This window comes from Hyaena hyaena, unplaced genomic scaffold (assembly GCF_003009895.1).
Source record: "Hyaena hyaena isolate Hyena2069 unplaced genomic scaffold, ASM300989v1 scaffold_1177, whole genome shotgun sequence".
In the NCBI taxonomy this organism is placed as follows: Eukaryota; Metazoa; Chordata; class Mammalia; order Carnivora; family Hyaenidae; genus Hyaena; species Hyaena hyaena.
The window spans coordinates 184,770-199,474 of NW_024081812.1; the positions used below are offsets into that span (position 1 = coordinate 184,770).

A 14,705-nucleotide genomic window follows, 5' to 3' on the forward strand; every position below is an offset into this window, starting at 1 on the left:
TGTTTGATCAAAACCTCAATCTTCCCAAATAAAAGAGATCTTATCTGACCTCTTTTTCTGTTTGGTAAGAATAACTTTCTTGCTCATTTTCATTATTGTTTCAGTAATTAAATCTGACCATAAAATTTGTAATATCCTGTGTGCAAATTTCATGTGCATCACATTTGGCAAAAGTCTGCTTAATTTCCTTGTTTCCAGATTATTTTTTTCAATCTAAGCAGAGTACCCTCTGAACAACTTCTTATTTCTTTCTCAGCTTTTCATTTCTGAGCCCTGTATCCATACATACACAAAAATTAACTTACATTTATTCTCCATGATCTAAAGTAACTTTTTACTTTATAATAAATATTTCAGATTAAAATATATGACGAATGTGACTTGAATGTATACATTTGAATAAACTTCCACCAAAATATAAATTAAATAATGAAATGTGGAAGTCTATAAATGTATTAAAATAATATTAAGAATTTACAATTTTAGGGCACCTGGGTGGTTCAGTCGGTTAAGCGACCGACATCAGCTCAGGTCATAATCTCGAGTTCCCAAGTTTGAGTGCCGTGTCAGGCTCTGTGCTGACAGCTCAGAGCCTAGAGCCTGCTTCAGATTCTCTGTCTCCCTCTCTCTCTGTCCCTCTCCAACTTGCTCATGCTGGCTGTCTCTCTCTCAAAAATAAATAAACATTTAAAAAATTTAAAGAATTTATAATTTTAAAATACTTGAATTTTCCCAAATAAAGTTTTTTTCCGAAAATATTTAAACTAATTTTTGAAAATATTTTTTAAGTTTATTTATTTATTTTGAGAGAGAGAGAGAGAAAGAGAGAGAGAGATTGCAAGTAGAGGAGGGGCAGAGAGAGAGACAGAGACAGAGAATCCCAAGCAGGCTCCACACTGTCAGTGCAAAGCCAGACACAGGGCTCAATCTCACGACCCTGGGATCATGATCTAAGCAAAAAACAAGAGTTGTACACTTAACCGATGGAGCCACCCAGGCGCCCCTAAACTAATTTTTAAAATTAAAGGACAAACACAAATTGTAATTAATAAATTCAAGAATTTATATCCAAGATATGGAAATAAAGCTGTAATTATGTACATTTCTAAACTATAATTTAATCCTATAATTTAATCCTATAAACGTTTTATAGATATAAAGCTACTCACAATTCTGAGGTTGAAATCCTTCCAGATGCCAGTGAGATTTGCCATCATGCCTCCCATCACGGCCAGTACGCCTGCACTTCTCCGAGCCCCCAGGTCCCTAGCAGCTCCCTCACTGCAAAGCCTGGGGCAGCTCCCTCCCCTCTCTGGCACTCAGAGCCTGTCCTTTGCTCTGAAAACACTGATCCAATGTGCGGAAGTTTACGTGGGGGGCTGATGGTGGCGGTCACCAGGTAGGAGGTCCAGGGTTAATGGGAAAGATGCCATGTGTCCCTAAACACATGTGTGTCTGTCTGTGGTTATTCTATGCACAGTCCAGCACACAGCACTGTACCCTCTACCCAGCCACAGGCACAGGTGACGAGAGGGAGGGACCTTTGTAAGAGCCAAAGCATGATGTCCACAACCCAGATGTCCATTAACAGCAGGACAGCCGAATAATCTGTGTGCAGTCGCACAGCAGCCATGAGAACTAAAGAACCACACCCAACAAGGCCAGTGGCCGTCACTCACGTGATGGGAAACAGAAGAAGCCAGACACAGAAGGACACACACTGACTGATTCATTTACAGAGAACAGCACATGGGCTCAGGATGCTGCCTGCCAGGTGTAACTGCAAACAGGCGCTGACAACGGTCTTTGAGGGGAAGGGCTGTGATCTGGAGGGACAAGGGGGCTTCCGGAGGGCTGGAAACATTCCTGCTATGGTCTGCGTGTGTGCGTCCTCCCCGAATCCCTGTGTTGAAATAAGCAAGGTGATGTAGTTAGGGGGTGGGACTTTGGGGAGGTGATTAGGCTCCTAAGGGGGAGCCCTCACCAATGACAGTAGGGTGCTCACACCCAGAGACCCCCACTCCCCACTTCTACCAGGTGAGGACAGAGCGAAAAGTCTTGCGATCGGAACACTTGGTGCTGCACTGGCACCTGGATATCTGACTTCCACCCTCCAGGACACTGAGAAATACCCTGCTGTTGCTTATAAGCCCCCCGGCGGGTACTTCGTATAGCGGCCTGAGTGGACCAAGACAGGCTTCTCTGAATTGGGTGGCCGGTGACTAGGTGTTTCACGGGGATGTTTCAGTGTCATTTCTTAAACAGCACATTTATGCTTCTGCGCTCACTCTGTGTGTGCATTATACATCAGGAGAAAATATTTTTTAAGCAAATGGAGGGTTAAGGAAAAGGAGAAACACCCTAGACAATTGATTTAATCATTCATTCAGCAAATATTTATCGACACTGTATGTGAGGCTCCTTGCAAAGTGTTCAGAAGCAAATTCAACATCTGAGGCTCTGCTCCGTCCTGTAGGCAGACACCCCTGAACAGCCCCTCACTGCTCTCAGCTGTGGCCAGAAATCCTACAAAGGACAGGGCACCAAGGTCCACACCTTGCAACCTGGAGCCTTTTAGTCAGGGCTCCCTTCTAACCATACCCTGAACAGAAATACAGGCATGTGTCACAGTCAACCCATCAGCATCCTTCCTGAAATAACCTGCAGCCTCATGCCCTCCATGCCCCATAGGGGCAGGAGATGGGAGGAAGACACAGCCACCCTCCCAAACTGGCCTGGTGCAGAACCAGGTACACCGGATCTTTCAAATCTCCCTCGTTCTCAAAAAATCTGTCAGTTTTGGGGCACCTAGGGGGGCTCAGTCAGTTAAGCGTCCGACTTCGGCTCAGGTCGTGACCTCACGGTTTGTGATTTCGAGCCCCGCATCGGGCTCTGTGCTGACGGCTCAGAGCTTGGATCCTGCTTCAGATTCTGTGTCTCCCTCTCTCTCTGCTCTTCCTTTGCTCGAGCTCTGTCTGTCTGTCTCTCTCAAAAATAAATAAACATGGGGCGCCTGGGTGGCTTAGTCGGTTAAGCGTCCGACTTTCGCTTAGGTCATGATCTCGCGGTTCATGGGTTTGAGCCCCGCGTCGGGCTCTGTGCTGACTGCCAGCTCAGAGCCTGGAGCCTGTTTCAGTCTGTGACTCCCTCTCAGAGCCTGGAGCCTGTTTCAGTCTGTGACTCCCTCTCTCTGACCATCCCCTGCTCACGCTGTCTCTCTCTCTCCTAGAAATAAATAAAAAACATTAAAAAAATAAATAAATAAACATTAATTTTTTTTAATCTATCAGTTTTAGGTGAGGTTTCTACCATCTTAATTTTGAATTTATTATTTCAGCAGGTGATCATGGTGAAAGAAATTTAAATACAACATAAGAAATCATTTTGCATATTTCCAGCGGGACAAAATACCACACGTCAATTACTCTTCTTAAATCAATATGATGGACAGCTTATTTTCTAATGGACTAAGCTTCTGGATAATCCCAAATGGACAGCAAAAACCAGGCTCCAATGAGAGTGTGTGTCATAATCCCCACAATTCGATTACATTCAGGAACTACAGAAAGACGGTGGAGTGTGGGTAGCTGAAATTCACAGACCAGAGCCAGTGGAGGTGATCAGCTCTCAGCCTCTGCCAGAGCAGATGGCATGAATTCAAATCCTCTAAAACCCCCCCGGATGGGAAATTCCATGAACCAGCTCCACGGTACACAGCCACCTCGGGACACAAACGCTGAAACATGGTGCGTGCTACCTCCACTCAGGCAAGTCCAAATAAGCAAACTTCATATACGTGAACCACACTTGAATCTTTGTAGGTTATCTGGTATCGTTAATTGTTTTCCTGTAATTCTCAGTATGTTTCTCAATTTCTCAGTATCTTTTTACAGCATTCGGAGAACGTTTTTAAAACCCCCTTGTAGCTAATTTAATATCTGCGAATACCCCCACGAATATTATAAAAAGATTGTGCTGTCTAGGGGATGCAGTACATTTTATTACAAAGATACAGGCTCAAGTACTTATAAAACCCTATTATCTGAAGAATGTTTTCTCTGTTTAAAATTCTGCACCTATAATGGGTTACTTTACAAGGGAACATTATTACGTTAAAGACTGCCACCATCAATAAAATAATGTTTAGGCACAATTCAAAGATTTAAAAGTCAAGAGAATTAGGAAGAAAGTTGTAATTTCAGCATAATGCTTCCCTGTATGTATAGAAAGCCCCTTTTAATGGAATTATTACTCATATAATCTTGGGTTTCTTTCACTAAGATTATCCCAATTACAAGTACTGTTCTTGTTCGTTAGTAGATGTTAAAACCACTACTTAGAGAAACTCAAAGTAAATAAGAATAATTAGGACTAATCTTTGCAATCCCAACCGAAGTATAAGGGAAGTGGAGGGTTTGCCTCATTGTATGCAGGAATCTGTGTGCCTGCGCAGGAACCTCTGGGGAAGATCCAGACCTGAGCAAGGTGATTGTCAAGGTGTTTGTGGCTATCGTGTCCCTGGATGTGTTCTAGACACGGTGTTCGTGGCCCTAGGTTACACAGTTGCGGTTCATCTGCACGATTTACCCCCAGGGGCGACTTCACAGCAACAGGTGGTGAGGGTACAGACACCTTACGCAGGGGTGTCTCAGAAGCTTGCACCTCACCTCCCAAAGCCAGGCACTAGACCAGCCCTGTTCACTGGGGTCCAGGGTGCTGTCAGGAGGAGGGGCCGGAAAGGAGAGGGGTAGAGGTGGGAAGGTGAGTAGGAGGGGAGAAGAAGCAGAAAAGGGAGCAGAGGGTGGGGGGTGGGGGGTGGGAGCTGAGAGGAGGAGCCTTCATTTCACCCCCCTGCCCCCCATTTGAAGCAGTTCCAAAAGCCTAATCCCAGAAAACAGTCTGTTAGATGAGCATCCAGCCTGCCTCTGTGGTTTATATACAGCAATTTAAAAAAAATTTATACATTATCAACCTGGCTATGCTTATTATAAATTCCAACAATCTATTTATGTACACAATTCCATTATCTGGAAGGAAATTTATATTTTCCTATTTTCCAATCTTTGTAATTTTAAATTTCTCATTATGATGAGTACTTCTAATATCACCGTTATTGAAATTCAAATGCAGTCGTGTATCTAGCATATCTGTATATGAAATCTCTCATGCAGCGCCTTGACCTTGAACAAGAAAGTACTCACTGATGTTAACTAATGACTCCCCAGTGAGGGGCAGGTGCGTGCTTCCAGTCCTGATCTCACAGACCGGTCACTCATCTCATCCCCACGTCCCAGTGAGATTCTCCTCGGTGTTCCATAGCCAACAGCTATCCCGCCACCCCCAGGAGGTCACAGAGCAAAAGCTGGTCCCCCACAGGACCAGGTAATAATCGGGAACACTCGCCCAACATTAGGCAGGTACCCGGTGCTTTATAATTGGAGAAAGCGCCACAAAAGTTACCATCCCTGTCACTCAAAAGAGGCTCCAAGTCACAGCACTAGCAGGATTTGATGCCCCAGGAAATAGGGTTTATTGGAAAATCTACAAGCAGGGAAGTGATACAGCAGGTGTGGACCTACCTGCAGGGGTGTGCACTTCCCATGCAGTAGGTAGGGACCCCACCCGTAGGAAGCTCCGTGCCGCTCTCGCCAGGCAGGGACCAGGCGACATCCATGCCACTGCAGCGATGGAAGTAACCTGGTCGGGGAAGGGTGGACCTCTGGAGCTCTCAGGACACAAGAGCTTGTTTATCTTGCCAGACTCGCGAGAACTGCTCTCTGTCAGCTTCCAAAAAGCTTGAGGAAATGAGACTCCAAATCACTGAGATTTGATGCCAGAGGATGGCAGACACATCAACAGAGGCGTCCTTCAACTAAGGCTTCTTCTACCTAGACTTTCTCTCTGCATCTCAAGATGTACTACCTCCTGACATTTTGTTTTGAAAAATAAATAACCCCTAGAAGCACTGACATGGAAGCCAGGAGGCAAAGCTGCCTTTGGAAACACTTCGAAAAGCCCCTTTCGAGGACGATCTCTCCAGAAAACAGCCAAAAGCACAGACAAACATTTATGGACAAAGACAACCACAATGGGATTGCTTCTGGAAGGGACGATTAGACACCGTTTGAGTGCGTCACCCTGGGTGTGAAGCATTCCAATGTATCCTCAAGATGAACCCCACGCATCCGTGGTGCTTCCAAACGGTACCAAAGGACATGGCCTTGCTCATGACAAACTGTTAAGGAGGAGAGGGGGTGAAAAATAAACGTACACGAGATGGTTTTATGTCTACTTTGGAAAGGTATAATATGATGTTTGGAAGAACGTTAAGTTTTTCAAAATGTAATAATGATTTTTCTGTGCTGGGAAAATAGTTGGTGTTTATAGTCTTTTGGTACCCTTCTGTGTGTTCCAAATTTTCAGTAGTGAGCATTTATAATTTTATCACCAAGGAGAGGTTATTTCTGAAAGGCTCTGTGGATTAATGGAATGCTCTGTGTGAAAGGAGAAAGCAACTACCTTGGATCCAGTCTCTGTGGACCTGGGTTCAAATCCTGCCTCCGCCCCTCCCCAGGACTATCTTGGCCACAGGCTTGCCCCACGAGCTGTCAACTGCAAAGCAAGGACAAAAGTCATTCCACCTCATGGAGTTCTGAGGAGGTCACAAAACAATGTCCATGAGCATATTAGGGAGAGGGGGTCTCTCAGCTATTCTCTGAATAGGAGTGAATTATTCTTACAGAGAGGAATGAATCATGCTCTCAGCAAGAGCTTGACAATGGAATCAAAGCAATAATTCTAGACACATGTCTCACTGGATGTGCCCACGACCCTTTAGGTCCCCCGGAGGTGTGAAGAGGAGCAGGGGAGCCAAGTTCTGGGGCTTGGGCACTTCATGGAAAGGAGAGAGAAGGGGGAAGAGGAGAGGGACAAACCCAATCTCAGCTTTCCCCAAGCCAGACCCACACTGGGCTCTGAGCCTTTCAGGGGCGTCGAGGGTGTCTTGCTGCGTCGAGGGTGTCTCCTGCCCCCAGGCTCCCTCTCTGGATGGCTCAATCAACAGAAATCTATTTTCTAACAGTTCTGGAAACCAGGCATCTGAAATCAAGTTGTCAACAAGGTGGGTTCCTTCTGGGGGTTCCATGCTGTCCTGTAGCTTCTGGTGTTGCCCTTGGGGCTCCTTGGCTTCCAGACGCGTCCCTCCAGTTTCTGCCTCTGTCTTCACGTGGCTTCCCCCTCCCTGTCTATACCCTTGCTCTTCTCCCTGCTAAGGACACTGCCATTGGACGCAGGGTCCACTCTAATCCAGGGTGATTTTATCTTGAGATCTTAGCTACATCTGCAAAGACTTTTATTCCACATAAGGTCACATTCCGAAGTCCCAGTTGGCCATGGATTTTGGGGGGATGACGGGGACCATTCATCCCACCACACCTGAGAAGCATCAATGCTTCAAGGGGAAGCAGAGACGCATCATGCACACCCGTCACCCAGCCCTGACCTTAGCCCCATCCTGGCCAGCTTCCCTCTTCTCCTGGACTCAGTGGTTCCATGAGAACATTTCACTAATCCCTTCCCTTTTGGATCCCGCCTTCTGGAAGCCTCTTGTATATAGTTTGTTCCCCTAGGGCAACTTCCAGATTTGCCCCAAATTCTGCAAATCAGGCCCAAGGAGGAGAGCGGAAGCGAGTCAGGTAAGAAGGGATAGGATGGAGACGGGAAGCACCTTGTCTCCCATGCAGCACTGTGCTCTGTCTCTCCTTTCTCTGCCCCACGGGCTGAATAGTTTTGCTTCAAGCTTATGCCAGCTTAAGTCGTCAAACTGCATTTAGTGGGAATGCAATGCCACGGTTGATTTCACACTGAGTGAAAATTCACCATAACTCTATCTACTGTGCTGCCGAGCTGGGAATTACACAGCCTCCCTAATTAAAGAAATGGACCCCATAAAAGCCTTATTTATAACGTTTCTAGAGTCCTTTGGCATTAACCCCAAGCCCAATGTTAGAGTCCAATTCTTCAATGTCAAAATATTAGAGTAATAATGAAGTTTGGAAACCTCAGTTGACCCAAAGGTATATTCCCTCATAGTCATAAGGGTCATTATTTTTCTTGGACACACTTGTGTAAGGTGGGGGATGGTTCCAAGGTGTCAAAATGAGCGATTTTCATGCTGGAGCCTCGAGAACATCCCTTGGCTTCAGGAGCTAAAATCACCCAAACAGATCGATAGGGCTCAGCGCCAGCGCCCTGAATCCTCACTGCTCCTGCAGAAGCAAATCCAATCTCCAACAATAAGGCTGACATGTGAGCCTCAGAACTAAATCACAGGAAAGTTTCCAGGCCACCCTGTCCAGCTGCCACTTCACGGAGAGAAGTCCATCCTCCGTGGCAGCTTCAGTCTGGCTCCTCAGCCAGCACACACTTAAATCTGTCCATTTCTCCAACTTTGTCTTGAAAAGGGTTTTTTGTTTGTTTGTTTGTTTTGGTTTTTTTTTTTTTTTTTTGGATGGGGTTCTTTTCTTCCATTGCTTTTTGTTCACGAAGTGCAATTAAAAATGTGTGACGATAATTAGAGATCTGACATGATGCAGCATGGATAATTGAATTAACCATATAGGGAAAGATGTTTCTGGAATCTTCTTTAAAGAGGCCACTGAGTTTCTGAGATGCAGGTGACTGTGCCACACGCTGGAAGCGAAAGTGAAATAGAATAGTTTTGCAGACAAAAAGGGAGGACATACCTTAGAAGAAGGCAGCTCAAGCTCTTCCCTGAACGTTTCAAAGTAATTGTAGTTGAGTGAAACTTACCATTTGAGCCTAGCTGGCACCAGACTCTTTCAGAAAGGGAAGTGTGTTTAAGAAAACATTTTGATAAGCTGCCTGGAAGAAACACAAGATTCAGGGTAAAAGTCTTTAGGAGATTCAGCAGAAACGAACAGGAGTTTGGGGTCCAGGGTGAGAGAAAGAGAAAGAAAGCAGGGAAGGTGAAGGTTGGAGACAATGTGGCAGACTAGTGGGGACTGAACTGAAAAAGTGCAGAGCTTTGTGAATACCACTATGGAAAAGTCAGTTTGCGTTGGTACAATATTAACTCTCATGCTCCCCAAAGTTTCTATAAAGTCATCTACATACTGAAATGCTTGGGTGAGTGACAAATTTCATGTCAAGATCAAAGCTATGCAGACAGAAGATCACATATGCTAACTGGGTAAGATAATTGCTACACTCGACTCCTCAGTAGAAGCAGGTTCCTGCTGGACCAACAGCAGCCCTGAGGAGGTATCCCTCCAGAGAATTTATCAAAATGTTGGGGAAAGCACTGTACTCCCCACAACAGTGAAATAAGGATTTGAAGAACCAGATCAAGTTTGAAGAGGCAGGGAGGGAGGCATAAGGGTAATATGGGTAAAGTGGTGATGATGGTGATGGTAACGACCATGATGTTACATGAGGATGGTGATGATGGATATGATGGTGATGATGATGGTGATGACCATTATTTTACAATGATGATGGTAATAATGGATATGACAGTGATGATGGTGACAATGATAAAAATGATGGTGATGACGATGGAGGTGGGAAATACTGTTGGTGACAGTGATCCTGGTGACGATGGATATGAGGGTGACGGTGGTGGTGGTGGTGACGATGCTGCAGCTAATGGTGATGATGGTGGTGATAATGGAGATGGTGGCAGTGATGATGACAATGACAGTTAATATCTTTAAATGCTTATTATGTGCCAGATCCATGGCACCCTAATATAATTACTGGATTTAACCCTCACAATATATGAGGTTGGTTTATCACTATTGCCATTTTGTAGATAAGAATTACAATAGGCTTAGTTACCTTGCTAGGAAGAGACGGAGAGGATATTTAGACCCAGATTAGCCTTGAGTCTGGAGAATGTGCTTCCATGAACAATGAGAGGTCAATGCATGTGGGCACATGTCCTGGAATCACAGGTGAGCCCTGGGCCTCTGACGTGAGGTCGGTTGCCTGCAGAGAGAACGGAGCAGAAAATCCTACAACTGTTCAGGCAGTACTTAGTGTAAGCACTGTGTAGGTACACACCACTTACTCGCTCAGGGAAGTCTATTACCTTAGAGGAAGCAAGGAAAAGGCAGAGAGAGAGGAAACAGGATGAAGGAGAGGGGGACGTGGTGAAGAGAAGGTTATCTGGAGGTGTTTGTACCTAAATCGCAGGAACTGGATACAGAAGAAAAGAGACACAGCAGATCCAGCCGGAGCGCTGCCCTGTCACCTCTCCTCACACAGGGTCCCCATTCTCCTACCTCTTACTCTGGTCCGCAGAGGAATCTCCTGCCATTTTCAAAACTCTAGTGCACCACCAAGATGCCAAGCACAGCCAGGGTTGCCAGACTAACCACAAGGTGCCCAGTTAAGTTTGGATTTCAGATAAATAAGGCATAGTTTTAGCATATTTTATGCAATATTTGGGAAATTCACATTTAGCTGGGCATCCTCCATTTTGATCTGCTGAATCTGCCAAACCCACCATGACCAACGCCAAACTCTGTTGGTCTACTTCTCTCCACTGTTCATTAATCCAGGGGAGAGGAGAGCAGAGCTAATTCACTGCGTTTTCCCTCAAGCTCAGATTCTCCAGCAGCAAAAGGCAGGACAGATAGGACGATGCCCGAATCTTGTGTGGTTGGAGCGCTCTCAAAACACCTGCGAGCGGTTGTTTCAAGGTTGCCGCAGGTGCACGAGGGCAGCGGGGTGATAATCAGCGTTCATTCGTCCATCCTTCCTTTAATTCATACCTTCAGCAAAAGCTGTGAGGCACTCCCTCTATCCCAGGCACCTTGCTAGGTTCACAGGCAACCCTGAAAGTAATAATAAGCAAGTCCCCTGCTTTCACGGAGGCGACATACTGCTTTTGGATGACTGGTGGCCCCTAAATTTTCGTATGTTGACGTCCTAACCGCCAGGACCTCAGCACGTGCCCTTATCTGGAAACAGAGTCTCTACAAGATCAACTTAAAATAAGTCCATTAGGTTTGGGCCCTAATTCACGATGACTGGTGACCTTATGAAATGGGAAATTCCAGAACAGAGAAGTGCCATGTGAAGACAGAGGATGGGGAGATGCATCTCCAAGCCAGGGACACCTGAGGCCACAGGGAGCCAGGAGAAATGCCTGGAACAGACCCCTCCCTCGCACCTCCAGAGGGAGCACCACCTTGCTGACACCTTGATTTCAGACTTGTGGTCTCCCCGACCAGGAGACAATAAATTTCTGTTGTTCCCAGTTTGTGGTACTTTGTTACAACAGCCGTAGGAAATTAATACACACATTAACAAAATAAAACCCCATATGTGGGTACAATTATGGCAGCTGAGCACTATGGCAGGGGGCGTGGACGGGGAGGAGCTGTGACAGCAGTGCTGTGTGGGTCAGTATCAGAGGATCTTTCCTAGTCAGAAGACAGGGACCACCTCTCTGAGGAAGTCACACCTGCATTGGGAGCTAATAGAGGGGCAGAGGCAGGGCCCGTGATCTCAAGGGGAACAGACCACCTGTCCCCATCCAGGATGGGAACGTGGGTCAGCAGGTGTCACTCCCTGTTGGGAAATCCGGGACTTGACACTAGAGGTCAGATTCACTCAACAGCAGAAATCTTCCCAAAGCAATCCATTGGATGACAAGATCTGTGAATGTATCACTGATTCAATTTAGGCTCCTCCAGATGCCATGCCAAGAAGACGGATGAAGTGCGCTCCTGAAATGCGCACTCTGCTGCAGCCTGGGGGGAGCGGTTGGATATTGTATAAGGAGGCAGCGGAAGGAGGTGTGTGTTCGTGCTCTCCTGGCCCCGTCGGGGAGGACGGATGCCCCAATTTTAGATGTCCCCTCCCACTTCATCTTCTGCAAATAGCCCCAGAGCTGGAAAGGGCACTGTATCTTGCTACCGTAGCACCTTGGAGACATCCTGTAAGAATATCCGGCTCCCTTGGCTTCAATTTTATGCTCACTAAGCAGCCTTGTGAGTTGTTCTGTTGAGGTTCTGACTAGGTGATTTCTTCCAGGCCCTGAGCCAGGACTATTCTCGGAGCCAGCGTTCAGGCTGCAAAGGAACAGAGTGGATGGGAAGCCTGCACTCTGACACCAGACAGGCCATGCAAGCCAGAAGGAAGGAAGAAGGAAGAACTGAGTCAATTATGAAGAGCAAGGGAGCCCAGGGTACCCCCAAGACACAGAGGGCCAGCAGCTGAGCTGGCGGCCACGGGGAGGCTTGGTTGACCTGCTGGGGTATGTGAACAGGACCCAGGTGGTCTGAGGGAAGCAGGTAGAGCAGCCCTGGGAAGGGGGAGACTGACAGGAGGCAAGACCATGGTCTTCAATCAAAGATGGTGCCCTGTAGTTGATGGGACCCAAAAGGCAAAGTGGTGCCTGTCAAGCCCTACAGGGCTACTTCAGAAGACTCATGGACATCCCTACTCTCTACAGCCAAAGCCCCTCTTCCCTATAGTACCCGAGACCTCTGGCTCTAACACTGCACACGGGGTGCTTCTTAGAGTTTGGATAGTGCTGCACGGCCACTGAGAACCAGCTTCGGATCCTTCCCTCGGCCTATGTTTGCTTTTCCTGAAGCCGAGCGCCATTGATGTCCACGGTGAGTACACTTGATGCAAAATATATCGTGTATCAAGCTAATTGAGAATTATCCTGCCAGACCTGGAAGACTCTAGGATTGATGGAAAATCTTGTCCAATCCAATGGCAGATAAGATAGTTGTGTGTCAGTTAGCAATGCGGTAAGGTCGAAATTTGTGGTCACAAACTTGGAAGCTCAAAAATGGGCAGTTCTAGCTCTATCATGGACTTCACGGACTTCACTTGGTTCTGAGCACCTGTGTAGCCCACCCCACCCACCTCTCCTTCCTTCCTATGTAACATCTGGGCTCGATGAACTTTTGTAATGACGTCCTGGGGCCAAGAAGAGGGACAGTTTGGTCTGTGGCTATTTCATGTCCTGGCTGGCGTCCACAGCAGGTGCCTTCTGCACCATGACAGGAGCACCCAATGGTGCTCCCATAGCCTCTGTTCTGCTCCCTCTCCAGTGCTCCTACATTAGCAGGTGCTCCTTCGTGGGTGCTCTGATGGCCTCCGGTCCTGAGCCCATATGTCCACTGTCTGTGACAAATGCCAGAGCCTTGATGCTCTGAGGCTTCTGGACGTCACTCTTTATAGTGAAGGCCAAGCTTTGGAATTCAAAACACGAAACACAATAAATAGTGGCCATTCTCCGTCAGCACCTGTGTCCTGGGGTGATGGATGTTTTGGCAAACCTTCAGACACCCCTCTGTGCCCAGGGTGAGGGCTTGAGAGCTGGGTCAAGGGTAGGGGATATGACGCCATCCATCTCTGCTTAGATCTGCCTCGTTCAGTGGTGGTTGTGGCGCACGGATGCCCCTCTCCAACAGGGACTGTGCCTCCCAGTGTCCCCATGTCTGAGGGTCTGTGCCCCGTCCATGCAAGGGAACTGTGCAAACACCCCCGCTCCCACTGTCTGTGACAAACGGCAGAGCCTTGACGCTCTGAGGCTTCTGGACGTCACTCTTTATAGTGAAGGCCAAGCTTTGGCATTCAAAATCAAAAACACAATAAATAAATGAACACATAAAATCCATCCTTGTCCTCAAAACCTCTTGTAATCTAATGCTAGAGTTTCCCAAGACAGCTCTAGAGCACAGAGCCACGACTGTAAATCTGTGTGTCGTCCGTTCACGGGGCCACGGGCCTTGGTCTCACTCCTTATCCAAGTTAATGGCCGAAGAAACAGAGTAAAAGGGAATCATGAGGACAAAATGTGTCAGGTATGATTGCCAAGTAGTGTCCTGCTCCTGTCACCTGCCGGGGGCTGAGAGTGAATGTCCATGTTTAGCGAGAATGAGGAACACGGGCCAGTGGGGTGTGGGCTTTATCCCACTGGGCAGGGGCTGCTGGGACACCCAAGGCTCTGCGGCTGAGCTGGACTGCAGCTATGGCGGCTCACATCATCCCCGTCAGCTCCCCTTTTGCTCCCCACTGGGATGGGCAAGGAGGAGACCCTGAAGGGAGGGCCCTGGGAAGGCTGGCTGCCATGCCTCCCTCCACCCAGAAGTAGACCCCGGCTCCAGGGCACACGGCCGGGCCACCCCTTAGCCCACGCTTTCCCTGACTGTTCCACGTTACCAGGATCTGCCATCCACTCCAGCAGCAGCAAGAAGGGAGACCCAGATCCTCACCCCCCATGCTTTAAACCCAGATTCCCAAGCAGGGCGCCTCCCTGACAGACAGCTCACTACCTGCCTCTGCCTCCCACTGCCCACTGCTCTGCATGCTGTTTCAAAAACAAAACAAAACATATGATATTTGTCCTTCTCTGCCTGACTTATTTCACTCAGCATAACACCCTCAAGGTCCAACCATGTTGCTACACATGGCCAGATTTCATTGTTTCTCATTGACATGTAATATTCCATGGTATAGATAAACCACATCTTCTTGATCCATTCATCCATTGATGGACACTTAGGCTCTTTCCATGTTTTGGCTATTGTGGAGAGTGCTGCTATGAACAGTTTATGTGACTTTTAAATAGCTGTTTAATATTGTATGGACTTGATTTCCTTGATTATAAAATTCTGGGTACACTAGGTAACTTGTGAGACCCTACTAAAAACTTC

General features: G+C 47.1%; 1 protein-coding gene across 2 annotated transcripts in view; it reads right to left on the reverse strand.

The window, feature by feature from the left end:
* Positions 1-1,714: 1,714 nt before the first annotated feature.
* MED10 (mediator complex subunit 10) overlaps positions 1,715-14,705 on the reverse strand; it is a 73,761-nt gene continuing 60,770 nt past the window's right edge. Inside the window, exon 4 of one of the 2 annotated variants that reach the window (XM_039222713.1) lies at positions 1,715-1,903. In XM_039222713.1, the coding sequence (XP_039078644.1) occupies positions 1,730-1,903 (174 nt within the window). In that variant the 3' untranslated portion in view covers positions 1,715-1,729. Of the gene's footprint in view, positions 1,904-9,864; positions 10,009-14,705 lie in introns of those variants that run through there. The other variant, XM_039222714.1, reaches the window with a different exon arrangement.